The 25,954-nt window shown below is 43.5% G+C and overlaps 2 protein-coding genes across 4 annotated transcripts; both read right to left on the bottom strand.

Moving 5' to 3' along the window:
- Positions 1–2,640: 2,640 nt before the first annotated feature.
- On the bottom strand, positions 2,641–10,877 carry LOC104688592 (solute carrier family 2, facilitated glucose transporter member 11-like). The gene is made up of 11 exons (XM_010398149.4): positions 10,782–10,877; positions 9,820–9,980; positions 9,185–9,309; positions 8,145–8,274; positions 7,547–7,695; positions 5,298–5,485; positions 4,843–4,953; positions 4,116–4,217; positions 3,706–3,781; positions 3,246–3,373; positions 2,641–2,856 (listed from the first exon to the last, which is right to left on the bottom strand). The coding sequence occupies exons 1-11, from the start codon at positions 10,875–10,877 to the stop codon at positions 2,650–2,652; spliced, it is 1,473 nt and encodes a 490-aa protein (XP_010396451.1). The 3' UTR covers positions 2,641–2,649.
- A 3,046-nt stretch (positions 10,878–13,923) lies between these two features.
- SLC2A11 (solute carrier family 2 member 11) lies at positions 13,924–24,479 on the bottom strand. 3 transcript variants are annotated; one of them, XM_010398152.4, is made up of 12 exons: positions 24,426–24,479; positions 22,574–22,672; positions 21,875–22,035; positions 20,343–20,467; positions 19,509–19,638; positions 19,222–19,370; positions 18,305–18,492; positions 17,890–18,000; positions 17,318–17,419; positions 17,112–17,187; positions 16,098–16,225; positions 13,924–15,468 (listed from the first exon to the last, which is right to left on the bottom strand). In XM_010398152.4, exons 1-12 carry the CDS (start codon positions 24,444–24,446, stop codon positions 15,268–15,270), a joined length of 1,491 nt encoding a protein of 496 aa, XP_010396454.1. In that variant the 5' UTR covers positions 24,447–24,479; the 3' UTR covers positions 13,924–15,267. The 3 variants fall into 3 exon arrangements, with proteins under 3 accessions (XP_010396454.1, XP_019140840.1, XP_039417311.1); XM_019285295.3 differs by lacking the exons at positions 21,875–22,035; positions 22,574–22,672; positions 24,426–24,479 and adding an exon at positions 20,629–21,296; XM_039561377.1 differs by lacking the exons at positions 13,924–15,468; positions 17,112–17,187 and having other exon boundaries at positions 16,134–16,225.
- Between the last annotated feature and the right edge of the window lie 1,475 nt (positions 24,480–25,954).

Genomic DNA, 25,954 nt, shown 5'->3' with positions numbered 1-25,954 from the left:
AAGCTGATTACAACATTGGTAAATGTTTATCCCTCTTGAATTGGGAGCACTCCCCCTTACTCGCACTGCTAAAACACCTGCGTGTTCCTGTTGTGTGAGGAGTCAGACAGTGCTACCATCTTCCTTTCAGGGGAGCAGAGTCCCTCTTCACCTCTCCGACAAGCAGCTTAGGCAGGGGATGTTTTCCTCCCCTCCAGTCTACAAAAGGCCTTTAGAATTGTAGCTGAGCCATAATGCCTCTTTCTGCCTGCTGGAAGATTTACAATTGCTTGAACAATTTCCCAGATGCAGGAAACAAAGTATTGGAATATTGGCATTTTGTGTCCTTGCTAACACCCAGTTCTTTATAAGGGTCAGAGTTTTTCCAGAACTGGTCAAAAGCCTCGCTCTTTCCTATCTGTAAGAGTGGAATTGACTCTCTGTGTGCCAGAGCAAGATGCCACATCTCAGTGGGCAAAGAGCTGATGAGCCTGGAGGAACTAGAGGGGAAAGGAAGATTTTTCTTTGAGGTGAGGAGGGAAGGAAGGATACATATGGCAGCTCTGGACCTTTCTGGAGAGGTTTCTAAACACTGTCTGTGGCCAGTTTTTAACATCTGGTTGATCAAACAGTCCCTGCAGAGCCCTGTTCCTCTTGCTCCTCTTGTCTGTGTCCCTCCTAGAATACTCCTACTGCTGTCTCATTTTCATCTGGCCTCACACTATTGTTCAGTGCTGTACAATGGAAAAAACATGCCTTAAATACCTAGTATAGTTTTTATTTATTTTCCTAAAGAAGAGGACAAGATTCATCCTTCCACCTGGGATTTGAACACTGCAAGAAATGTGCTTTTTCCAGACCCAGTATGGAGCTCAACCAATACTCTGGGCTTTAAGTGATTTTGTCTTCAAAGATGCCCTTCGTTGCACTTGTGTGATCCTGGATCCTACACTGCAGATTCACAAGTACTTCTTCAACCTTTATTCCCAATCCATAATAGTTTATGTCAGTGTTAATGATTTACTGCTTTCCCTCTTGTGGACTGCCTTTAGTAAGAGGGAAGAAGTAACACAGGTTGAACACAATCATGCTGTAGGAAGACATGTATAAAGAAATGAGTTTTTAACGTCTTGTAAGACAGTAAAAACTTCCTCATTGGGAAACAGTAAGCCTGAGAAAGACAAAACCAAATAAAGACCTTTAAAATAATCAAGGCCTAACCTAATATTTTCTTTTCAAAACACTTCAAATGCTTCTTTTTTTCTCTCCATGCATTTTTGACAAGAACAAGAAGAAACGTATGTTGGTTCTTAATATGGTACTGTACAATCCATGATCTAAAGCCTTGAAACAATAAACTTTATCTAGTTTTTTTGGTAGTGTGATGATTGTCATGGGAGGGATGGCTGTGTTGGGGAAGTACCCTGCTCCTGGCATTAGCTTTTGGCACTGCCACAAATACTGCTGGAGGATAGTGTGAAGATAAAATAGCAGGACCCTTAGGGCTGTGAAAGAAACTGCCACTCAATATTCAGATCCTTTTGCAAAATTTATTGTGCAGCATCTGCATCAGCTGGTAGTGAAGATCTCATCTCCAGAACAAGACAGAGACAGTATTCCTTGACCCCAACAACACCACCCCGAAGATGGGTTCTCCTCTATCCTTGACTCTTCATTCAATGAAAACCAATCCAGGCACAATCAGAAGGATGTGTTTTCCTAGCCACTGCTTTTTATTTCCTTATCAGAAAACTGTAAAGCATGAAGAAGACCAAAAAAAGTGTCATGTCATGTAGCAATGAATACAAATGTGAAGCCCTTTTTACCAGGTTTTATAATGAAAATGTGAAGTATTCAGAGGCCCGGAGAGAGAAGAAAACACTCATACATACAGATTAAATTCTCCAGGAGAGGTGTCCCTCCTTTCTATCTCATCGGTACCGGTTACTCTCAGGAGCTCAATCCCATTGAAACCCAGTGTTCTCCAGGCTGAAGACACACTACATAGTCATTGCTAATGAAGAAGGAGATCCTGCCACTGTGGATTTGCTCACTCATGATTTCCTGCTGCTCTGCTTTCTCTGCTCATTGCTTTCTTTCAGCGCTGACACAGTCCTGTTTTTCCCAATAGAATAATCTCTAAAACTGTAAACGTGGGGGGAACACTGCATATCAATCCTGCCCACTGGTAGGCAAGGCACTCTTCTTCCACTGGATTAAAGAGCTAAACACGTCTTCTCCTGTGGACTGAAGCTTCCTCTCTGCGAAAGCTCATCAGAACTGACTTCTTAATAGGAGCAGATAATTTCAGTGTCAAAGCTCTGTCTTCTTTGCAGGTCTGCTGTACCTCTGGACCTTCCAGAATCACTTCTTCCAACTGTGGAGTCCTGGTTTTGCCAAGAAAATAGCAGGTCCTGTGTTTTCTGTTTACAACTGCAAGCTAGGAGGGACTGACAAAAATCTTATTTTCTCTATAAACCGTGTTTAATTTTTTTTCTGCAGAGGAATTAATTCAGCTCATACTTCAGGAGCTGGAGAGAACCACCAAGTTCATCCTGTGCTCTGCACAGCAGGTGGTTTTTTGGTGGATCTATGGATTCTCTCTTGCTTAGTGAGGCTTCTGGGCACTACAGTAATAAAAGAGCAAAATATGAAGTGGAGAGTTTGCTCTTAAAGCTTAGTAACAGTCATCACTGAGCAGTTACTCTGCTGTAGGACTGCCTGTCCCTTCTTTCCACGGTAGTTGAGGCGGTTGAAGTCCTCCATGACCTGCAACATGGTCTTTCCTTTGGTCTCTGGCAGCACCAGGAATACAAAAATAGCCATGGACAGACAGTATGTCAGAAAAATGATGAAACAGAAATTACCAAGGCCTTCCTACAGGAAAACAAAGAGACAAAATGTGTTCATAAAAATTTATCTCGATTTCTTTCTCTTATGATATAGAGTTTCTGGGTTTGTATTTACTAAAAGAACTTGGTCAGGGACTTAGTTGACATATTCCTGCTTCAAATGACATCTGACAGTGTCAGTGCCTCTGTCACTGTATCTGCTTTCCCAATGTCACTCTAACTTGTGTAGAGTTAGAAGCATTTGGTGGGTTTGCTACACTTCAGTAAATACCTGGTTAAAAAGGAAGAGGCCATCAGAACTGCAATTAATTTGGGCTCTGTCCATTGCATGAAGTGTTGATAAGAGAAGCATTCTCTGCGTTCAGTAGGGGTCTAACTTCCTCTGAACTGAAACAAACACCCTACTTTGCTTACCACGATGAAAGGGAACGAAAGTCCAAGGATGAAGAGTTGGATCCAGTTTGTAACACCATTAAAAACATAAGCAGCTGGTCTGTATGACTGAATAAATATTTCCGTGAGCAAGGGACATAGTACTCCAGCTGAAAAAAATTTGAAGAAAAAAGGAAGCTTAGAAATTTGCAAGATGCTTCTGTACCTCATACTTCATTTTGCTGCATAAGTTCATGGCTTTAAGTGGCCTGGAAGTGTCTGAGGTGGTGCTTGGCTCTTCAGAAAAAAGGCATGTAGGAATGCAATAGGAAATGAATTTTACCTCCTACCATAGTATGGAGGGAAATATCTACGCCTGCACTGAATCAGAAGTAGGAATTCATGCTTACTATGAAACTGCTATGCCTGGGATCTCTCCTAAAGGCTGCAATGAGGAAGGAATGAGTGGGTAAATGAAATCATTCCAGTAGAAAATACCAACCTGGCCCAATGCCAAAGCTCATGATGAAAATAAAGACAAGTGCAACAGAGCAGTATGGTATCCAGAAAAAGGAGTCCTGTGGTAGGAAATGAAAAGCAAATAAAATCAGAAATTAAAATTTTGTTTATCTAGCTCCATTAGAAATGCTCACCACTACTAACTATGTCAATGCTTAACATAGATCTATTTCCTCTACTTTCAGAAATTTCATGAGATAGCCTTGGCAGGGATCTTGGTGGTCTGTCTTTAATCCCTGTGTACATGGCTGGGAACAGACCTCTATTAATATGATGGTTAGCCCCAAAAATACTTCTTCTCACTAAAAAGTGATTTGTGGGGAGGGAAATAGTTGTGATATCTGCCATACAATAAAACATTAACACAGTTCTAATGCATCAGTGGGGTCTTACCTGTAGTGAGAGAGTGACTGTGAGGAGCCCTAGAGCCAAGGCCATCACAGTGTAGTTTTTCCACAGCAGTGTCTTCCTCCCTGCACGCTCAATGAGGAAACCCTGCAAGCAGGAGGACACGCTGCCAGCTCCGAAGGACAGACCGAAGGCAGTCACTGCTGAGCTGCTCCAGTGTCTGCCTTCACTGGCCAGGCAGGGAATCACTGGAGGACTGGAGACTGGGATGTGGCGCCTTCTCTGGGAGGGTGAGTAAAGGCAGCTGGGGAGCCTGAGCAGGACCAGGCGCTGCAGGGAGGAGCAGGAGGTGGGGAGGTGCCGGGCTGCAGGGGGCATTGACTGGGCAGAGGAGGTCAGAGGTGGCATTCTGCAGGCAAAGGAGAGACAGATGGGAGAGCAGAGTGGGAATGCTTACACTGTTAATTGCTGTGATTCCTGCAGCCCTGAGTCTGACTGAAAAATGATATTTGCTCTTCTTCCAGGGGGTACTGGGGCTCCCAAGACTGGCCCAGAATGGGTTGTGATTTTGACAGAAAGACTCTCCACTCTTCCCAGAAACAGAATAGAAATGCCCACGTTTGCAGGGTGAGGGGAGAGGACTTTATGTGATTGGTTCCATGGTTGATTTGTCACAAAAATTTGATTCTTGAAGCTCCGTTTACAGTATTTCTGAAGATCAAAATGAACGATGTATTACAGCCAAACAAAATTCAGCTGAAAAGTCACTTACACACAGGACTGTGGAGAGGATCTCAGTGGTCCCAACCCCCAGTGACACATAGTGGGTTTGATCAGGGGGGATTCCAGCCTTTGTAAAGATATTGTATACATAAGAGTAAACCTGGAAAGAATAGAAATTTGTGAAAGCTGTACACATGTGGCCACGTTTACACTAGCTTCTGTCTTTTTGGACAGAAAATAACTAACTAGGCCTTAACAAAATACAAAATCATCTTATCATAACAGGGCAATCCATAGAAATGCCTTCAGAAGATGCTTGCTAAAACACAGTTCTTGACTTATCCCAGGTCCCAAACTTCCATGGGAAAAGACTGTATTAATAAAGAGTAACAACAGATCCCTCCTTACAGGCACTGTTGCAGTCATTCACAACTCCTTGCAGAGGTTACTTTTGCTGAGAAGCTTGTCAGCAATGTAGAGAGAAAAGCAAAGCACTGCACGCACCACATTGGCCCCGATGAGCTGCATGCACGAGACGACGAGGAAGAGAGTGATGAGCTGCCAGCGCACGGCTCTGTCACGGAGCAGATCCCAAACGCTCTTTGCCTTCTCCCCACGGATGGCTTTTTGCTCTGACATCATGTCATCTATTTCAGCCATATGGTCCCCATCTCCCCAGAGCTGCTTCACAGCTGGAAGGAGAGGAGGAGAGGTGACCAAGCTCACCAGCACAGACATGAAGCCAGAAGATTATTTCCTGCTTTGCAGAGTATCTTGTTAGAACTTCATGCTCTTTTCTTGTGTGAACTTCCTAGAGATCTGGGCTTAGATATGACACAGATCCAGATCACTGCTATCTGTTTTTACCCATAAATCTTAATCATGGCCTCACCTTTGGCCAATAGCTGCTGACAGTCTTTCAATGTAAGTCACACCTAAATTCTTACCAATCCTTTCCTGAATACCCTCCTGATAAAGGTGCAGTTCTAGTGCACGCTCCAAAACACAGAAAAGGTAAAATGACTCCTTGTTATAGGTTAGCAAGCATAGTCCCGGAAGGGATGTCCTTGCTAAGGGGTGCTTACAGTTTCCTCTGGGAACTGATAGAACCTATCACTGGCCAGTTTGAATATGGACAATTCATTAAGCCACTTAAAGTTGTGACTGCCTCTATGATACACATTTAAGAATAGACAAACTCCCCCTCCAAGCTCTCTCTCGTTCCCAGCGCTGGGACAGGTGGCTGCAGGCCCCGTGTGGGGGCCAGCGGGCCCGGCCAGGCCCTGCTTGGGCCAGGCCGGGCCGGGCCACGGCCATCCTGAGGCCATGGACCTGTTCCAGCCATGGAACCCCCCCCACTGCCTTGCCATGGGCAGCCAGAGCGGCTCGGCTCTCCCCCCTCTGCACTGCGATAAGAAAAATTCAACATTCCAGCTGCAAAGCTGCAAGGCCGAGGTGAGATTAACCCTTTTTATTGCTGTGAAGAGCTGAAAACCTGAGGGAAGAGAGAGAGGAGATGCTTAAAGCTGAAATTCTGTTGAGAAGCTATGATATATCAGAGTATCCCGTTGTAATTCCATGAAGATGTGGGGGGTGGAGTGTTCAGCTCGTAAGCAAAAGCACCTGCGCTGAGATAGGCAGATGCTGACGCAGCTGTAATTGCATGAGAAGTTTGGACAGGGAGAGATGAACCAGATGAGGACTTTTGCTCCAAACGGGAAAGGAGAAACCTCAGTCCCTAGAGATGCTCCCAGAGGTAGTCCTAAAGATGAAGATGATGAAGACCCTTTGCTCCCAGGGAAGGAGAAGGGCCTCTGTTTTTGTTTCTGAACGGCTCAACCTTAAAATTGTACCCCAAAAAACTTCAAGAGTGGACCCTCGAAAGCAGTTGCGGGAAAAGCTGCAAGTCGGGGGAAGGGACTCACACGCAGGCAGAGAGACTCCTCTTCCTAAATGGACTGAATGATATTTGGAAGTGGGCGGCTGTCTCGTTGTGATACTGTTTTCATAGCATGAGCAAGAAGAGACTTCTCTTTCTAAATGGACTGAACAAGGTTATTATGGAAGTGGTAAACAGACTGAACATCTTAAGGGTTGTCTTTTCACATTGTCAGTGGGAGAAGGGAGGAAGGTGGGGGGAGGAGGAGAGTTCTGAAGGTGGTATAATTTTTTTCTTTCCTCTTTTAGGTCTGTTAATAAACTTCTTTATATTCTTTCAAGTTTGGTGCCTGCTTTGCGTTTCTCCTGGTTCTTGTCTCACAGAGGATGAACAGTGGTGGGTATTTTGGACCAAATCACTACACTCCCATATATAAAAAATAAGTTTACATCCAAGGAGTTCTATCTTTTGATAGTTAAATACCCACAGTGGCTGTTACTCAGTTTCTGTCAGAAGCTGCTGTTAGGATTACTGAAGAACATACAATACAGCATGACAGTACAGGGCCTCTCTCACACAGAGAAGGTACTGTATCTCTACTTTGTACAGGGCAGAATCTGCATTGATGGAAATACAAGCTGTGTGTGATCACATCCCTCAGAGGACCCTGGCAGAGGCTAAGGGAAATACTAGTGCCAAGAGACCACAAATATCCAAACAGAAGTGGCTGACTTTCATTAAAGTTGAATGTACTTTCAGAGCCAAAAGACCACAAGTCTTTTTCCCACCTGTACCTCTCTTCCAGGCTCATCTGGGGCTTAACTGTATTTTTCCCTTTTTCCTGAAATGAATGATTTATGGCCCATTTCCTCACCTTTGATGCATCCCTCCTTGTCCTTCTTGTCAATGAGCAGATAGCGGGGAGAGTCTGGGAAGAAGGGGAGGGTGAGAAGCTGAACAAGGGCAGGAAGCGCATTGGCTGCCAGGAGAATTGGCCAGAGAGCCTCCACTCCAAGAACTTCTCTGGAACAAAACCAGCAGAGTGAGAGGGGCTGAGGAGCCATATGTGCTGGCCATGTGAGCACACACAGACACAGGGTGATTCCTCAGCCCTCCTGCGTGTGTCCCAGCAGCTCCCACCCAGGAGTCTTCAGCAGGGAGTGCAGAGGATCACTACCTGCAGCACAGGAGTTGCAGGTGTTGGCTCCTGCTTCTCAGTGCTGGGCACAGCAAGGCCACCTGTATCCTCCTGCAGCAGCTGAGGGCTCACAGGGACCAGCAGTCCCAGCACAAGCGCTGAAGGAAGAACCTGCACGAGCTGATCCCTCTGCTTCTGACATTACAATTATTACAAGATCTGTGAGTTATCATCCTGGTACCAACTGCCCCAATAGCAGCCACTGGGCATAGGCGTGCATTGATATATGCATGTATTTTAATAGCAGAATAGATTATGTTTCAGACTCTCTTACCTGAGACCCAGAGCAAATCCCACGAATTTTCCAGCAGCAATGGAGGTAGAAGCTGTTATGGCAATCAGCCCGCGGAGCTTCCGCGGAGCACATTCCCCAGCATACATGATATGGATATTCAGAGCTAAACCTGCGGTGACAAAGGACTGTTAGGGCAATGCAAACCCACACAGGTCTGGTGTTTTGGAGGGGACCACTATGGACAGAACCTGTAGGGATTGGCTCTCAGATACCTTTTTATCCATGCTGAGGATGTGGCTGGCTGACATGAAGCATGTGCCCCATACCTGGGCCTTGTGCCTTTGCTAAATATTTCACTAAGTAAGTACGGGCCCCTGGGAAATCTGTCCTTCAGCAGGCTGGCCTTCTCTTACTTTGTTTCCTACAGCCACATATACAACAGGACTGTGGTTATTTCCTTTAGTCTCAGATGACACATTTCAGTGGCTATTCAGATGCTATGTGCCTTATTTTCTGCTTGAAACCTCCAAGCTGGCAAACACTGTACATTCTATTTTCTCAGTGGATTAATTAATATTTATACTCTCAATTTTTTTTTCTGGTTAGTATTATCTTTATCCAACTGCACAGAGATCAAAAGCACTGGCAGAATGTAACCATCTGAGGCATCTGGAAAGTAGAATTGAAAATTCTAATTGAATTGGCTTGAGAACCATTCCATTGTCTGTAATATGGAGGGCAGCATCAGCCACAGAGAAAAGCAAGAGGAAAAACAGAGGCCAGTTCTCTATCGAGTGAGCATGCTTCCCTGAAATATTGCATGCTTTGGCTTTTTCAGAAATTGGCAGTATCTTTTATATGGACTGGATGTAAAGATAGAAGAAAGAGAAATGGAGATATCAGACATTACTAATTTAATTATGTTTGTGGCTTCTTATTTAGTTAAAAATGCATTCAGCAATCATGTTCTCTGCAGAGTGTAGTAAAAATCTGGGATCTGTTTACTCAGGTAAATCCTTTTCACCCTCAGTCACTGCTCTTCCCACTATTTAATACCACAGGTAGGAATGTCAATTTACCTCCACACACTCCAGAAAATAACCTTCCAGCAATGATCATCTCAAAAGATCCACACAGCTGGCTGAGTCCCATCAGAGCTGCACCCAGCAGAGCAGGAATATTGGCAAACAACATGGCCTTCTTCCTGGAAATAATTCAGATTAATGTGAGCATAAATACTGCCCTTGAGTCATTCACAGTGTGACAGGAGTGGCTTGAATTGTACCGTGGTTACGGACTCAGTACTGGCTTCTGTATAGACGCAGTTAAGTCAATGGGAAATGGCAATAGGAAAACTTTGTCACAGACTGGTAAGTTAGTTGAAGCTTTTGATGCTTTTAGTGGAGTCAATATCTAACAGTAAAGAACAAGCTTTGTGAGTAGCTGTCTCTGAAATTCTCTTCAAAATGTACATGTACTTCTTGTATGACTTCCCTGGACAGCATTTGCTTTGGGCTTTATAAGGGAGAGGTATGATTTTCCTTGTGATTATTGGCAGATTTTGCTGTTCTGTTTCTTCGCTATACTGGTCTTTCACTGGAAGCCCTGGGCTACTCACAATGCCACATTACAAGCAGTGTTTCTCCCAAGACACAGGTTCTTATTCTGCAGTTGTGGGTGTAGATAGAAAGACTGGTGTAATCACTCTTCCTACCTTCCAAATCTAACAGACAAATATCCAGCAGACGAGGAACCCAGAAGCCCGCCAATGCTGTAAATGGACACAATAAAGGACCACATCAAAGTGATCATCTCTGTGCTGAGAGGAGAGCCGTATCTCTTCAGCCAGGTCTCACAGATGAAGGTTTTGATGTACTTTAAAAGAAAGAAAAACAAACAATGGACTCAGTCAACATGTTTTTGCATAATTGCACCACTTTTTAAATTCTCTTAGCTACTTACTGCTCTTTTGGATACATTTCTATCGATAACTTGGTTGAAATCTTAGCCCCAGTGAAATCAATGGGAATTTTGCCATTAACATCCCTGGAGCTGATGTTTTAGCAATGACATCCAATTAATAAATACATCACTATTAAATATCAACTGTGAGTGCCAGTAAGAGAATGGTAGGTGGGTTTTCTGTTTCTGTGCTAAACCCTGACTGTTTTGCTACCTGATATTTTCCCGCCATTCCCTCTTGTCTGTGGTAATAGTATGAGCTGAGTGTCCTAGGTACCTTTCAGGATGACAAACACCTTCCCCAATTTTCCCTTTCCAGCTGCAGGTATTGGTGCTGACCTCAGCTCTAGAGCTACAGTCCTTCCCTGTTCTATTTCACCTTACAGCCACTTGGAAATAGCGTGTGTGGTAAAGCACATGATACAAGGGCTCCCTGAGCAACGGACAGAGGAGAATGCCCCGGGAGCATTTCAACTCAGTAAGGGGAAAATGGCTGATTTTATGGATCCTTCCCTTTCCCAGTTCTGTCACATCAGACAGAAGTTCAAACCCCATGAAACACAAGAGCAGTAGCAGCTAGTCTTAGAACTAAGAAACCATGATAAGTCTAATTTTGAAAGCAGAAGTAAAAAAGTTAGCCATTGCGTGTAGAGGCATGAATGCCTGGGAGCAGTGAAATCCTGGTAGCTCACTCTTTGAGCTCTCCATGCTTACCTCAGCAGGAGAATTGATAATGGAGACCTGCAATCCATACTGGAAAGCTCCAGTAATGCCCAGGACAAAAGCCAGGAGAAAAAGGTTGTAGCTCATTTTCTCGCAGGAAATAAAAACAGCAAACAAACTGGTACAGCTATTCAGACATGCCTCCGAATGTCCTGTATTTTCCTTGGGAGCTCTAACAGTTTGAACAATGCCACACACCTGCCTCCTCCGAGACCAAGGAGCCAGCAATAGGAAACCACAGCTACTAAAGCACAGGACAGTGAGAACTCTGAGTAGAGACAAAGCTCACAGATGTCTCCCAGAACCCAGTTACACACTTCAGTGCTTCTCTTTTCATCTTTGTCCATCTTAATCTGCACAGTCATAGATAACTAGCTGTGGGAGCATGGTGCAATGTGTAATCACTTAGTGAACAATTCCATCTATTTGTCCTTTCTCGTCCTCCTTTCCCACTTGTTATCCCACCTAAATGAATATTTTGCTCAGTGATTTGGCTGAGACTAGATAAACATTTGGGGATTGAAGGGCATTCCTGGTTTCATAGTTTATTCACCCTTTCTTAGAATTATCTGATAGGAGGCTTAAGAATATAGGACTGCAATACATGTGTCTCAATCCCTCCCACTCCTACTGCTCCCTGTTAGCAACTGTCCTGGGCATATTCTGGCCAGCAACGATAGCATGATGCTGCACCTCTATGCCTGGAATATTTCATATTCACAGTATGACTGCCAAGCATTTACAAGCTGATTTCTAATCAGGGGAATGCCATTGCTTGGATGGGCATCAAACCTCTCCATACCAACTTGCATGCAAAGGTAGTCATCCCCACTTGCAGTCTAGGTCTTTCCTGATGCTTTCTTTGGTTACTTTGGAAAAAGTTCCTTTTTATATAGAGAAAGAGGAGCCTGAGATGGTATTTCAAAACATCATTTTGTTCTTCCTCAGTGTTTATACTCCCTTTGGTTTGTCATGAAGTTCTTGCTGTTTGGTTTGTCATTATTGTGTTGGTTACTGATGAAGCTGAGGATAGCTGGTGAGCTGTGTGCTCCTGCCAGGTCTCTGGGCATGCTCTGGCAGCAGCTGTGGACAGCAAGAGCTGTGGAAGATGAGTAAAGGACAAAGAGAAAAGCACTGATAGAAGCTGAAGTCCAAGGACTGGCGCAAACTAGAGTGGACTGGCTTGGACTTCCCAAGTCATAGGCTGGATAATCAGTTATCACATGTAAAGGAAAAGTCCCTGAGTGCTATCTTGAGCCTCAATTCAGCAAAGACTTTTTAAGCCCAACTTGTCCAAGCCTGACATTGCCTGTGTATCCAACTCTTGAATTATCAGTTGACTGATCAATTGACTCTTTAAGGGTAGTGGTCATTGGCCAAAAGTTCAAGTATGTATCCCTATAATATATGGCAGATGCTAGGAAAGCTTAATGTCAGTTTTAAATCCGGACTGTAAGATCTTTAGTTTTATCCATCATTTTCAAAGGGCATCTTTACCTAGCAGTGTCCAAAGTGGTTCTGTTAAAAGGCTTTTACAAGTTATTCAAACAGCTTAGGGGGAATTCCTTCTCCTAGTGAGCAGCTGCCCTTGGCAGTTCCCCAGGCTAGGATGATGCATGTCTTTGAAAGAATCCCAGCCCCTGCTGGCTTGTGCAGAGGAGCAGTGTTTGAGGACAGCAGCAATACTAGTTTTCTCTAGTGTTGATGGTTATTAATCAATCTAACAGTGCACAATTATTTGATTTGCAAACAGTAAAACCAGCTGTGAGTCTCTGAGGATCACTTTTCAAGATGTGGTTTTGCCTAACACTTCACATGATAAGAAAATGTGAACAAGTGTCATAGATTTTTCAGTTGAAGGTGTTTTAATTCAGTATCAATTAACCAACTTGTTAAATGCTTCAATTAAAATTTAACAATTTAGACCATCTGAAATGTAACCACTATTCGTGTTTGCTTAATCAGTTTATAGACTTCTGATTTCAGGCCAGTCAGAAAATATGCTGGAAGTTGGAATTTGTGTCTTCTGCCACATGTACTCACAGGACTGGCTCTAAAAATCAGGAACTCAAGTAAATGTCTATAATTTCTAAACAAACCTGTTTCATACTGGCATGTGCAGATGGCCTCTGTCCTTCCAGGGCTCTGGGAAAAGGCACAGTCCTGACTCATGGGAGTAGCCTCAGAACTGGCCAAGGTGAGGACCTCTGGACATTGGTGGACTTCTCTCTCCTCTGACCTGTATGTTCTAGCAGGGTGTGCCAGGCCTCTCCCTCTGCTCAGGCAGTCTCTCCAGTCCATCCCTGCTTCCTACCCTGCATGGTTCTTACTGATTTGCTTCCCTTCTTCACTCTTCTCTGCTTCACTTCTGTCTCTTGTCCTTTCTCTGGTCCTCACCAAAGGAAAGACAGAATATTTTGCTACCATCGTGATGGTAGTGGCACTTTTTGCTTTCCCTTTGTGTTTCACTCTTTTCATCTGCCCCTCACTACTCTCTCCAAACTAGTAATGAAAAGCATCTCTTCACTTCCCAATTCTATGGAGTTGATGCCATGAAGATTTTTTGCCTTTTCTTTTATACCCCTGTTATACCTGTTTAGCAACTTCTGTATTCTTAGTGCTTTTTGCCTACATTATTGGACTTGTTTGTCAAGCCGAGAGACTAAACATTTTAGAAGCTTCGTAGCCAGGGATCAGTGTGCCCCAGACCCCAAGGTCCTCTCCAGAACACATTCTGTAAACTAAGATAGAACCATCCAGGGGAAGGTTCCTTGGGGAGGGGGTCTCACTTGAGCCTCTCATTGGGGAATCTTTGAGAGATATGCTAATTTGTAAGACCTACAATGATATACCCGATCTTTTGGGGGGGGGGCATTTTGCGGGGTGCATTTTGATGCATATGGACGTGTGCACCTAAGGATCCTTAAAATAAATACCAAGGTAAAATCCCTTTTCCCCTTCTAACCGTGTTTGACTCTTGATTTTAAGACCAGGAAAAAGCATCAGAGTCCTGCTCTTGATTGTCTTGTCTCAAAATCCTCCATACTTCAAAATCTCAGTGTTTTCCAAGAACAGAGGTAGCTGCTCTTGCCCATGTCTATACATTAATGACTTCTAAAATAGCAGCAACCACAAAGGAACAAAAGTTTACTTTTATTTTTCATATGTTATAAACTTTGGGTAGTGAAAGAGAGTTCTTGCACAGACTCCTCTTCTGAGAAATAGATCTGCTGTTCCACTCATGCCCAGCATGACAGTAATGCATTCCAGAAATGTTTACAATCTTTTTATTCAAAAATGCTGTATTTTTCTTAAAAATGTAGTTAAAAAATACACTGAAAGAAACTTTACCTTCTTATTTTGAAAACATACATGTTCTTCTTTGCTGCAAACATGAGCAGTGCTGTGACTTTCATACAAACAAAGTCAAAAAAAAAGAGGTGGCTTGATTATGTCTTTGAGAAGACATAAGAAGAGAAGACATTTGAGAAGAAACTTAACCAGTCAAGCCAATGCCTGTGAAAGGCCATATTAAATGAGGAATGTTGCCCTGTGTTATATCAGATTAACTAAAAAGAATCAACATCACATCTGGGTCTTTGCCAATGTGTTCTATGGAGACAACAAGGACATGCTGCAGAGAACATTGTGGTGTGATCTAAAGATCCACATCCAAAACAAGCTTCTGCCATATGAGCTCCTCACCACACTTAATGTTAGCAGAGCATAGGTGCAAAACCCTACGAGATGGACCAGCAGTGTCCATGGGAGCAGTACAAACTGGACTGGGGAATTACTTGTGCTTTACAACATAGGACTGGAAGACAACAAACAAGCCATGAAGAAAACCGGTCCAGAATAAATAGTCTGCAAAACAATGCCCAAAAGTCTGTTGTATAATAAGCCACTTAGCAAGTACTAGAAGCTTTCTTTCTAATCCATCTGTCACATGATTTTATAGCTGAAAATAATTAACCGCTCACTATTGCTCAACAAGTAGGAGTCTATTTGAAATCACTTAATAACAGAAACGACGGGAGCACCAAGACAAGGTACTGAAAATTTCATTTGGTGTCTGAAAACAGAATTTAATCGCATTAACTTCTGGGTTAGAAAGCCCAGATTCAGGGGCAAGAAAGAAGGACTTCTGAGATGGAAGTTACTGTTTGGAGAAATTCTGAAATTTTCTAAAGCATTACGTGGTGCTGTATGATGATAAGAGAACAAGGCATCATTCTGTTATTCTCTGATATGGATTCTAAAATATGCATGTGTTACTCAGTACTAAAAAGTGAGAACAGATTATTAAACTTTTGTTTGGATTTATCAGTTCAAGTGTATGTTTTCAAGGTGAATTTAAGAACCTAAAAGTAATATATTGTCCCTAACCATACTTCTCTCTGTGTCCCTGCAAGGGCACATAGCCACTGCTGAATTCACTGCAGAATTCCCCCAGATGCCATCTTCCTTTCTTCTGCTACAATGTGGTGGTTTTGATCTCCTCAGGGCCTTTATAAAAACCCGCATGGGCCTTAGCTTTGAAGTTCCGTTTCCTGAACTCCTCTGAGATTTCCAGGAAGGACTTCCCCTTTGTCTCAGGAAGGAAAAACCAAACGTAGAGAGCAGTGCAGACACAGACCACAAGGAATGGGATGTAGCAGAAATGTGCTAGACTTTTCTGAAGAGGAGGAAAAAACAAGACAGTGTTGGTGACATTCTGTATGACGACAAATAGGCATAGACAAATCCCTCTTCCTGCATGGTCTGAGGTCACCCAGGGAATATTTCTGTGCACCCTGGTAAGGGCCTCACATGCCTGGATGCAACAGCACCCCAACAGAGATTGGGAAATTCGACATAGCAAGAACAGTCTTTTGAAATGTCTTTTTCTGTCTTTCTCCCTATACATAATTGTATAGAATGTGAGCCCTCAGTAGGAAATAAAACAGGAATGTATATTGTGGAGTTCTGCTCCCTTTTGCTTCAGGAATCATCTTAGGGAATGGTGCCAGGGTCTGGCAAAGGGAAATTAAATCACATCTTTAGCTCCAGCTGTTCTCAACTGAGGACAGAGGAGGAATATTGATCATCCATGCCCCAAATGATTCAAATCCCAACCTCAAATCAGAAATCACTGTAGGGAACATGGAGAAAATTTGGTTTAGAGGAGTTCTGGCCACTTTCCTCATAAAGATACTTTGCATAGAAGTGCTATCTTGCTGCTTGCAATACTCTCTTTTCCTGGTCACTATCAGAACCTCTTTCTTGTGCAGAACACTAAAGAGCTGCTTTGCTTTGGGAACGCACCACAATGAACGGAAAGGCTGTTCCAACCAGAAATAGATTGAACCAGAGCAGGGAGCCACAGATCATGTAAGCAGCTGGTCGGGACATTTGATCAAAAACTTCTGTGGGCAGAACTCCTGTTACACCAGCTGGAAAAAGAAATGGCAAGAAAGTTAATAATATTGTTGACATTACATTAAAAACAAGAGAACATATCTTAACAAGAATGCCCAATATGAAGTATGAGGTGAATTTTTTGGTTAAATATTAAGGACTAGGTAATTATTCAAACTTTCTCACATTAGAATGAACTGCCAGGAAAAGTTTTGTAATCCACATTATTCTTACCAGGACCCAACGGTGAGAAAGGCTTATAATTAATTCAACCCCATGGCACTGTAGGGACTGGGACAAGAACTTATTGCCAACTTGTGTGGCATGTGACACTGGCAGCTTGGTTCTATTCTTACCTGCCTTCCTTCAAACTCATGTGAGCAGAGTCTCACATCTACACACTCAGCATGCAAACATCCACAACAGTCTGTGTATTGCCCACCCCCAGAAATGAACAGATTCTGCCAAGAAAAGGCACATTAATAGGCTAACAAATAGATGTGGAAATCGTGCTTCCAGGTGTTTGCAAGAAAATAATCAGATGGCATAGCCAACAATTTCTAGGATTAAAGTGAAGCATTAGAAATGCTGGTTTACAGCCCTAATGGACTGGGCAGCAAATCAGAACCTTGTCATCTGCTTAAGCCAAGAATCACTTCCAAGTGCCTTGGCCTAATAGCCAAGAAGACTGATGGGGAATAACACAGAGAGAAATGGGCACAGCCTGGCCCTGCACAACACTGACTTACCAGGGGCATGCAAACCCCTGTGAAACAGCCAAACACCACTGGCAGAAATTACCTCGTTCCTTTGAGTGTGCTATAACTAAAGGGGGTCTGAGAGTTTCCATAAGATGCCTGTACACATCTCTAAGCCTCTGCAGTACCCAAAAGTTTCACTGAAAACACTGAGGGAACTGACCTGGTCCGATTCCAAAGCTCAGGATATAGGCGAAAATGCAGGCCATGCTGAGATAAGGCATCCAGCTAATCTGAGTCTACAGCCACAGAGACCAATGGAAAACCAGTGAGGGCACTTACACTTATTTGCCACCACTGAACACCCCAGTCATATAAAAGGCAAAGCCCAACTCCATTCCACTTAAATAATTAAGTAAAGTTTGTTACCTGCTGGCTCAGAGCGACCATGAAGACAATGGCCCATCCTGCCATGAAGGTATATCCCCCAAGCAGCAGTGGCCTCCGACCAGCGTAGTCTATAATAATGTTCTGCACAAAGTAACACAGTGAAAAATAAAGCAAGATATTTAAGCTGTATTTATAATTCCTGCCTCTTTCCTCTTCAGATTTCAATACTCTGTACCTAGTTTGCTCTACAATAACTTTCAGGATCTTGTCTGCTTCATAGAAAAAAACCTCAAAAGAAAGTTTTGGTGGCAAGACGGGTGTTCAGGGGAGATGAGAATGTCCCAGCTGCACCTAAACTCTGCCACTATCCATATGGTCTCAAAGCAAGAAAGTTACACTTCTTAGAGATTTCAGACAGTGATGGCAATGCAATGTCTGACCAAATACTTCTGCATTGAGCTATCTGGCTGTGGGTGCTGACAGACAGCCTGGCTGCTGTGCTTAAAGGGCTTCCTTGGCATGAAAAGCAATGTAACCCCCAAATTTGTACTTAACAGCCTCCTCCCTGCCAACAGATGCTGCATGTCACCAGAGTGCATTGAGAGTCTCACACAAGTGATGGATGTGATCAGTTCACAGCTTCCTGTGCCAATTACAACATAGGGGATTATGTCCTGAGGAATTCCAGCCTCTTGGAACACATAAGCTGCATAAAAATACATCTGTGGAGAGAAGAAAGTAGAAAGCAGTAAGGAAAGACATCTGAAAATACATCCCATTGTTTTTCCTGAAGGACCATGCAGAGTGACTAATGCCCTGTCATACAGGCTATTTTGACAGCATCCTTCTGAACCTTCCCATAACGCACAGGTGTATTTTGGGAACCAAATATCTGACATTTGAAGATCTCCACAGGCAGAGAGACACTATTTGCTCCTCTCCCGCTGACAGAGTGTTGAATCCAAGTGCTCCCACCCATGTCCCATGACACAGTGCTGCTGCTGGCTCCGGTGCCAGGCTGCTTACCGAGTCATTCCCGCAGAGCTGCATGGCACTGCTCAGCACAACGATGCTCACCAGCTGCCACCTCAAAGCTCGATTTTGGAAGAGCTCCCATGGGTGCTTCGCTCTCTGGCCTTTAACAGCAGCCTGTTCTGCCAGCATCTCTTCCAGCTCTGCACTCAGGTCACTGGTACCTCTAAGCTTCTGCAGTGCTGCAAGGACAAGGGAACCTCTTACTCCTGGGCTTTCTCTTCAGTTTGGTGCTCTGCAGGGTAAAGGATCGAGCAGCAGGTGATGGCTGCAGAAAGCTGCAGGACAGAGCCTGTGATCATGCTGTGACCTTCACAGAGTTGATCAGCTGTGGTGAAGCCACTTGAAAGATTTGGGGGAAAGGGAGTGCAAATCCCTCACCACTGTTTGACAACTGAGTATCTCCCATCAGTGCCATTTCAGCAGCCATGCTTCTGACTCAGATCTCAAGTGACTTCCCTGGGAAATGCAGGCAATTAAGATGTTCTTGGTACACAGCACATATTTCCCAGAAAATAATTCCAGCCACTATGCATATGAGGATTTGTATGCCACAAATCTAAGTAAATCCTTTAATATGAATTGGCTTCAGATTTGATCCTGAGCTCTTCAACCAGCATTTATTTCACTTCGTAGTTACAAAACATATTTGCCATTGTGAACACAAGTCTTACCTTTTGACCCTATTATTGTAGCAAATAAGTCTATTGAAGGAAGATGCCTTTCAATTACCTTAATAGATCAAATATATTTAATATTATAAAATGTTCTTTAGTTCGGAAAGAGGAAGTGATCATATTTACAACTTGATATGAAACTTCCTACATGTAAAATTTGTGGCACCATTCCAAAAATTTTGGGGCCCAAGTCTCACATGTTCCATGAGGACCTAACAGTCACCCTACACTCACCAGAGATGCAAGATTCTTTGTCTCCACGGTCAATCAAGAGGTATCTGGGACTTTCAGGGAACCAAGGCAAAGCTGTGAGCTGGATCAGGGCGGGAACCACGTTGCTTGCTAAAAGGAATGGCCAACTCTCTTCCCCTCCTAGGAGCTCCCTAGAAAAACATAAACACAATTTACACAGTATTTTCACAACCTCATAAAAGAGGAAGGAAGGAAGGAAAGGAAGGAAAGGAAGGAAAGGAAGGAAAGGAAGGAAGGATTTAATAAGTGGGCTTCTTGCTTTACATTACCTGAGTCCAACAACTTGCCCCAGCACCAACCCCAGGGCTGTAAATGATGCAGAGGTCAAGGCCACAGCTCCTCTGAGCTTCTTCGGGGCACTCTCAGCCAGATACATGGGCTGAATGTTCATGCTTACACCTGGCAAGGCAGACAAATGCTGACCTCAGCTTGTGGGCAGAGGAGACAAGAATAAACGCAGTCAGCCACCTCTCGAGGTTGCCAGCTGCACTCCTCTGTTGCAGACCATGTGATAACTAATCTACCAGTGCTTGCCATTTACCAAACCTTCAATTTCACCCCTATCCCTTGTATAAGCCACTAAACACACATTCAAATATTCATCAGTAGCAGTGGATAATGAAACTGAAACCTGTCAGGGCCTCAGTTCTATGGTCTTTTCAGCACCAAATCCAAGGTTATGTACAATGTTTCCCTCTACTTCCCTCTTTTGAGGGTAATATCATATTTTAAGTCCCTTATATTGATCATTGTTTCCTGGGATGAACTTCTACAAAAGTTTTTGTGATGGTGCTCATGCTGGTGAGTGACTGACATTCTTACAAGCAGATAGGGATCCATTTTCAGCTCAAACTTTCCCCATGCACAGAGATGCTCATGTGTAGTGAGCAAAAAACAACCACCCCCCCCCCCCCGCCTGTGTATGCTTTAAAAGAAAGCCCTTAGAAGCGAAGTATAAAATCTGTATATAAAATTTCTTAATTCACTTACGTGTGTCTGGTCATCCTAAAGGATTAATTGCTTTAATATCTTGGATCATTCCTATTTATATTTCTTCTAATTGTTACCACCTTTGTCCTTCTATACTTCTCATGTTGCCGTACCTGCATTCACGCCAGTAAAAAATCTGCTGAGCATAATCATTTCAAAGGATTTGGCCATTCGGCTGAATCCTGACAAGGTTGCAGCTATGATCACAAAGACGTTGTTCAGCAGCAGAGACATCTTCCTTCCAAGAGAAAAGACAGTGGTGAGCACATGTGTGTCAGGTTCAGTTATCAGGTGCCACCTGCCAAGCCTGGAAGCTCCAGCTGGGCTGCTCAGCCCCACCACAGACCATCCTGGTTAATCCAAGCCCTGTTTGAGGTGTCTGTGTGGCATGGGGTGTACCTGCAGTGTTGGCTTCAGGCTCTCTGAAGGTACCACCAGGTTCTCCCCCAGATTCAGGGCTCTTGTGCTCACACACAGTTTCCATTTGAATGGAGAGGAATATTCCTTCAGCAATCCATATGTATTTTGGTCTGAAAATGTTAATTTGTTGAAACAGGCAATTTTCATATAATAGTGTAAGTGTTGTGCAACTTTGTCAGAAGGTTTTCATGAGTCCCATGAGAAATTTCTGCCGAAAACCAGGGAAAAAAAAGAGAGCTCTATTGACCCATACTATTATTATTGCCAGTAATTCTCTCTAGTCCCTGCTCACTGCCTTGCCAGTCAGTCTTTGTTTCTCTTCTTTATGATGGAATATGATTTTATTCCAAGGCAGTACAGGATGAAATCTCTAAAATTTTAGTGGGGTAAGGAAGCCATATCCTTTCAGGTCTTCATAACCTTGAAACTAGTAAGTCATGGGACCTCAAACCATAATAGGGCCTGCTTCATCATATAAGAGGAGCAAACTAAAGTGATAGCACATAGAGGAAAATCTTGGGGTCGAGAGAGAGTGAAGCAAAATCTAATTTCCTATTAGTTTATGTTGGTAACATTGGTTTGGGTTTCTTTTTCTGAAGAGAACTGGGGATGGAGCTGTGTATGAAAGATAGGTGAGATAAGACAGATACTTGTACTTACACACAGAGGAAAAAAACCCAAACCACTATGGAAATTTATTGAATACTTCCAGAAATATTTCAGACCAAAAGGTGGATGCACAGCCTGTGAGACATGAGGAGCTGGGATGCTAGCACTGCTCTTTGTAAGCACTCTCTGTTTTTCTAGTGTCATTCCCACCAGTTACCACAGTTTATTTTGAAGAAAAATCCTTAGTCTGATCCATCATGATTTCCCATTTAAAAGCATGGCAGAAAACTGGACACAAAAATTATAGAGATTATGTCGGTGGTTACTGTGATAAGGAGTTCAACTGATATCCTTGTAGCACCTCAGCTGGGCTGGAATGTGATGAGAAGGTAATGTGGGGAAAAAAACCTGTTCCCTGTTGAGTTTTGAGATATGAAATACTGTTTTGTCAGGTAGTTTCTCCCTGCCAACCCAGAATGTTTATAGCAGACTAATCTGTGATAGAAAACTTGTTTTCATTCTTTGTAACTATGGTGGGCATTTTGCTGTAGGGCTCCTAATTCCTCTTAGATTAAGGGAAGCTGCAAGGCTTAATTTAAACTCCAGCACTTCTTACCTTCCCAACATGATGGCCATGGGACCAGCAACCACAGCCCCAGTGAGGCCTCCCAGAGGGTAGGCAGAAACAGTGAAGGACCACAGCAGCAGGATCACGTTGCTCTCCAGGGGAACACCCGTGCGCTCCAGCCAGGTTGTGTTCATGAACGTCTGGATGTACTGAGAGAGAAGGACAGTGCTGCAGAACCACCAGAGAGGTGAAGGACACTGAGAAAGGCTCCTTTTTAATATATCTATTTATGCTGGGTTTGTGCCTCCAATCTCCTCCAGTTCTTAGATGTGTTTTTAGCAGAGTTTAGGGTATAAAACTGTTGCTGTTGCAGTTGGTTTATATCCATATGTAGTTTTTTTTGATAATCTAAAAATTAATTTCACGGGTCTCACTTTGAATCTAAGGGCAAAAATCAACTTTAAAGGATGCAGGTTGGTAAAATTTTAGATTTTGGTAAAGCAGTTGAAACAAAGCTTTTGAATAAATTCTTGTGACACTAAATGGATGGTTTTTAGGATGGCTTTTGACAACAAAGTCCTGTACTCCAGATGTGAATTTTACAGAGGGAACAACACGTCCTTGCTTCCTGTCCCTCAACAGCAGCAGCCTGCAGATTTTCAGTTGCACACCACTGTCCACAGCCCAACAGAGCCACCAAGGAAGGGTCTGTCTTGGGGGGCAGGCACTTGGACTAGCAGTACTTACTGAGGCTGGAGCATTGATGATGGAGATGTTGTAACCGTATTGGAAAGTGCCTCCAATCCCAGCAGCACATATTGTCAGGATCAGGATCTTGTTCTGAAGCTGAAGAAAAGGGGAAGACAATGGAGGGCTTCCTTGCACAGAATAAAACTACTCAAAAGACATTCAGACTTTGAGCTGGGGGATTTTCCCATGGCCATGTGTATCCAGTGCATTCAGGAGTTATTGGTGTGCTAGTATTTCTATCCTTTCATGATAGTAACACATATTTTAGTTTAGAGTGCCTTTCCTGTGATGCTGCACATGTTATATGGAGCAGACAATGTTTAGCAGTCTATAATTGTGTATTCAGTATTATGATACAGGTGAAATATGTGGCAGACAGTGAGTTCCTATGCCATGTTCAGGTCTCCTTGAGGACATTTCTTCATGAGTATTGCCACTTGCTTATATTGCCAACTGACACCGCTGCTGTGCCTTGGGAAGCACATGCAGGGGAATGGGCTGCCTCACGCAGCATCGTGGGATCGACTGTTGGTATAAAAGTAAGGTCTCTTGACTTTTTGAAGGGTGTAGAACAAGTTGTCCTGGCTGGCCCAACATGGCAGCTGACAGCTAACTGGCAGGCTGACAAGCAAAAACATACATCTTTTTTCCTCTGTTTTGGGCCTGTGCCTTTGGTTTCCCCATATGTAGGTGAAATCCTGTAAGATGCACCCTGAGGGAGTCCTGGGACTGGGAGCTCTGTTCCATGTCTCAAGACCACTCTGAGCATGCTGGGGGCCCCAGCATATCTTTAGCCTGACACCTCCTGCACAATGTTCTGGGTGTCCCAGGGCCAGGATGGCCTTTGCCAGCCCCCTGCTTAAAAACCCCTCCCACTGGGAAAGCTCTAGTGTAACATGAAGAACCCATGCTCAGGCTTGGCTGTTTGCCAGTCAGTGCAGGGCACCTCAGGCCAGATTGTGTTTTGCTACATGAATATGACTCCAGTGACCTTGAGAACTTAAATAACCCAAAGCTAGGGACCTCTTTCTGCTTTACCTGTTCATTTTCTTCTTACAGAGCTGTCCACTAAAGAAAAGGAAATTTTGGTCTAGTCTCACAATAGCTCTAAAACCACAAATTCAAATAATCTTGGATTTTTTCCTTTCCTCAAAGTGTTTTCTTCTAAATAACTTCCATACCAGCCTGAGACAAAATGTTCTCCCAGGACAAAAATTAAAGCCAAACTATTCCAACCCTGCAGCAAGAGGAGGCTGAGCTCTCTCCTGTCCCAGCTAGCAGCGGGTACATTTCACTTGCACTTTCCATGGCTACACCACTTCCCTGTCTTGTTACTGAGAACTGAGCTAAGGATTGGGCACCTGATATCTCTGCTCTTCCTAATTATTCTAGTTCTTCAGGTGAGAGAGTTTCCTCTCCCTACAATAGCACATTCCTTTTTTAATTACAATGTCTAAGAATGCACCACTCCTGCTCATTTCCCCGCTTTCGTTATAGAGTACCTCCCCCATCAAGTCCTGTATCACAGAGCTCTTTTGTGGCCATGAGCTAAAGTAAAATGGTTTGTTTCTCCCTTCAGGAGCCAGTAAACACTACTGTGCTCAGAGCTGAGCTGTATTTACAGAGTGACCTTCCCAAGCCCTCCTTAACACCCGGCTTCCGCGCTGTTTTCCCAGCCATCATGGTGGTGTGCAGCTGCCAGGAGAGCCATTAGTCTGTCAACTTTATCCCAAGGACTGTGATGAATTGGAAAAATAATTCTACGCAAACCTGACAGTATTTACCCAGCCTTATAAAAATTCAAATTAAAAAAAGTCTCTAAATAATAATAGTAAAATAGATGTTTTACCAGTCTCTGCAGCTTGTTCATCCTCTTTCGTAGGTTTTCCTCTGTCTGCCAAAGGCTCTGGTACTCTCACAGTGCTCTAAAGGATTATTTAAATCTCCAGCATAGGAATGTGTATTTAGTCACCCATTACGTTAGGATAAGACACTTGATTTGGCAGGTGTTTTGCCAGCTGATTTACATTCTCAGAATGGAGCTGAACGTTCATTAGCAAGACAGTTCAATTCATTTTGTTGAAAACCGATGACAGTCCAGGGAAATGATTCTCCAAGATCCAGATCTGTCTAAACCCTCTTGAAGGCCAGTGTGGTTTACAACATAAATTCCTTCTCAGAGCATCTGGCACAGTTAGCAGTATCACTTCTCTGATTAAGTGTGATAAAAGCAAAATTAACTACAATTTTTTTCCCCTGACTGTATTTGTCCTGGAACACAATCTACGATCTGAAAGACAAACCAGACTATTTCCCTTGGTCCTGTCAACGACTGGAATGAATGAAGCCCAAGCCTTTCAAATCCCTGGTTACTCAAGGCCTTTCCCTGTACGCCTGTCTGTGTTCTGGTGACAGACAAGGAATCCAGCTGTTGCTGGAAAGGCTGTGTACAGAGGTACAGAAGGCTGTGGTCCTGTTCCCTCTCCTTAGCCTGGCACAGAGCAAACAGCCACACTTAGAGCACTAGATCTTGTGAAGTACAGAAGACAGCAGCGATGGCTTTGCTTCTTTCTATAAAACAGAAAGGCACTCCCTGGCAGTGGGAAATGGTGAATCCTTATGAATCCTAAAGGTGGAGATGGAGGTATATTGCACTGCCAGCAGTAACATTAAGGGGCTGCTTCACAAAATATCTGGCCTTCAGGAATAATCATGGTGTTTTAACATCCTTTCATCCTGCAGAGTGAAATTTGTGAGGTCCCTGACAGATTTCAGAGTATTTGAAATAAGCTAAATGTTTTTCAATGCCTCTTTGTCCCTACTCAGGTTTTACTGCACCTGAACAGAAATATGAACCTATTCCACATCACAGAGGTATTTTCTAGTGAATGTGTAGCTAGGGATGTGGTGCTGCATCAGCTGCAGCCACTAAGTGGCAGGATAAGTACAAAATTTGCTGTATTAGGCTCTGAATCCAACATGCCAGCACTTTGCTGCCTGTGACGTGTGGCAGGGGTTAGATGAATACTTCCAACAGCTTCCCAAACAATAACTTGTTAACTGGGGAACCGACATAACTGTGCAAGCCAACAGACACTGATAGATAGTTTAGGCAGCATATATCGAGAACAGTAATTAATTCAAAAAGGAAAGATCTAGTTCCTTCATGCTGTCTGCTCTGAGCTTGTGACAGTAACCAGAGCTGAGTGAAGTCCTATGAGTAGGCATTGAGATGCTGGGGATTGTGGCACAAGCTGTTCACAAGCCTCCCTGTTCCAGAGGGGGCATAAATTGGATTTTTTTGCTGTAGCTAGATCTATGTGCAGCCGGCTAGCTGGGAGTTTCAGGAAGTTGTCCTCTATCTTTTCTAGTAACAGC

The sequence above is a fragment of the Corvus cornix genome, chromosome 15, assembly GCF_000738735.6.
Source record: "Corvus cornix cornix isolate S_Up_H32 chromosome 15, ASM73873v5, whole genome shotgun sequence".
Lineage (NCBI taxonomy): Eukaryota > Metazoa > Chordata > Aves > Passeriformes > Corvidae > Corvus > Corvus cornix.
The sequence above is the reverse complement of the archived record's forward strand: the minus strand, read 5'-3'. Positions and strand labels throughout refer to the sequence as shown.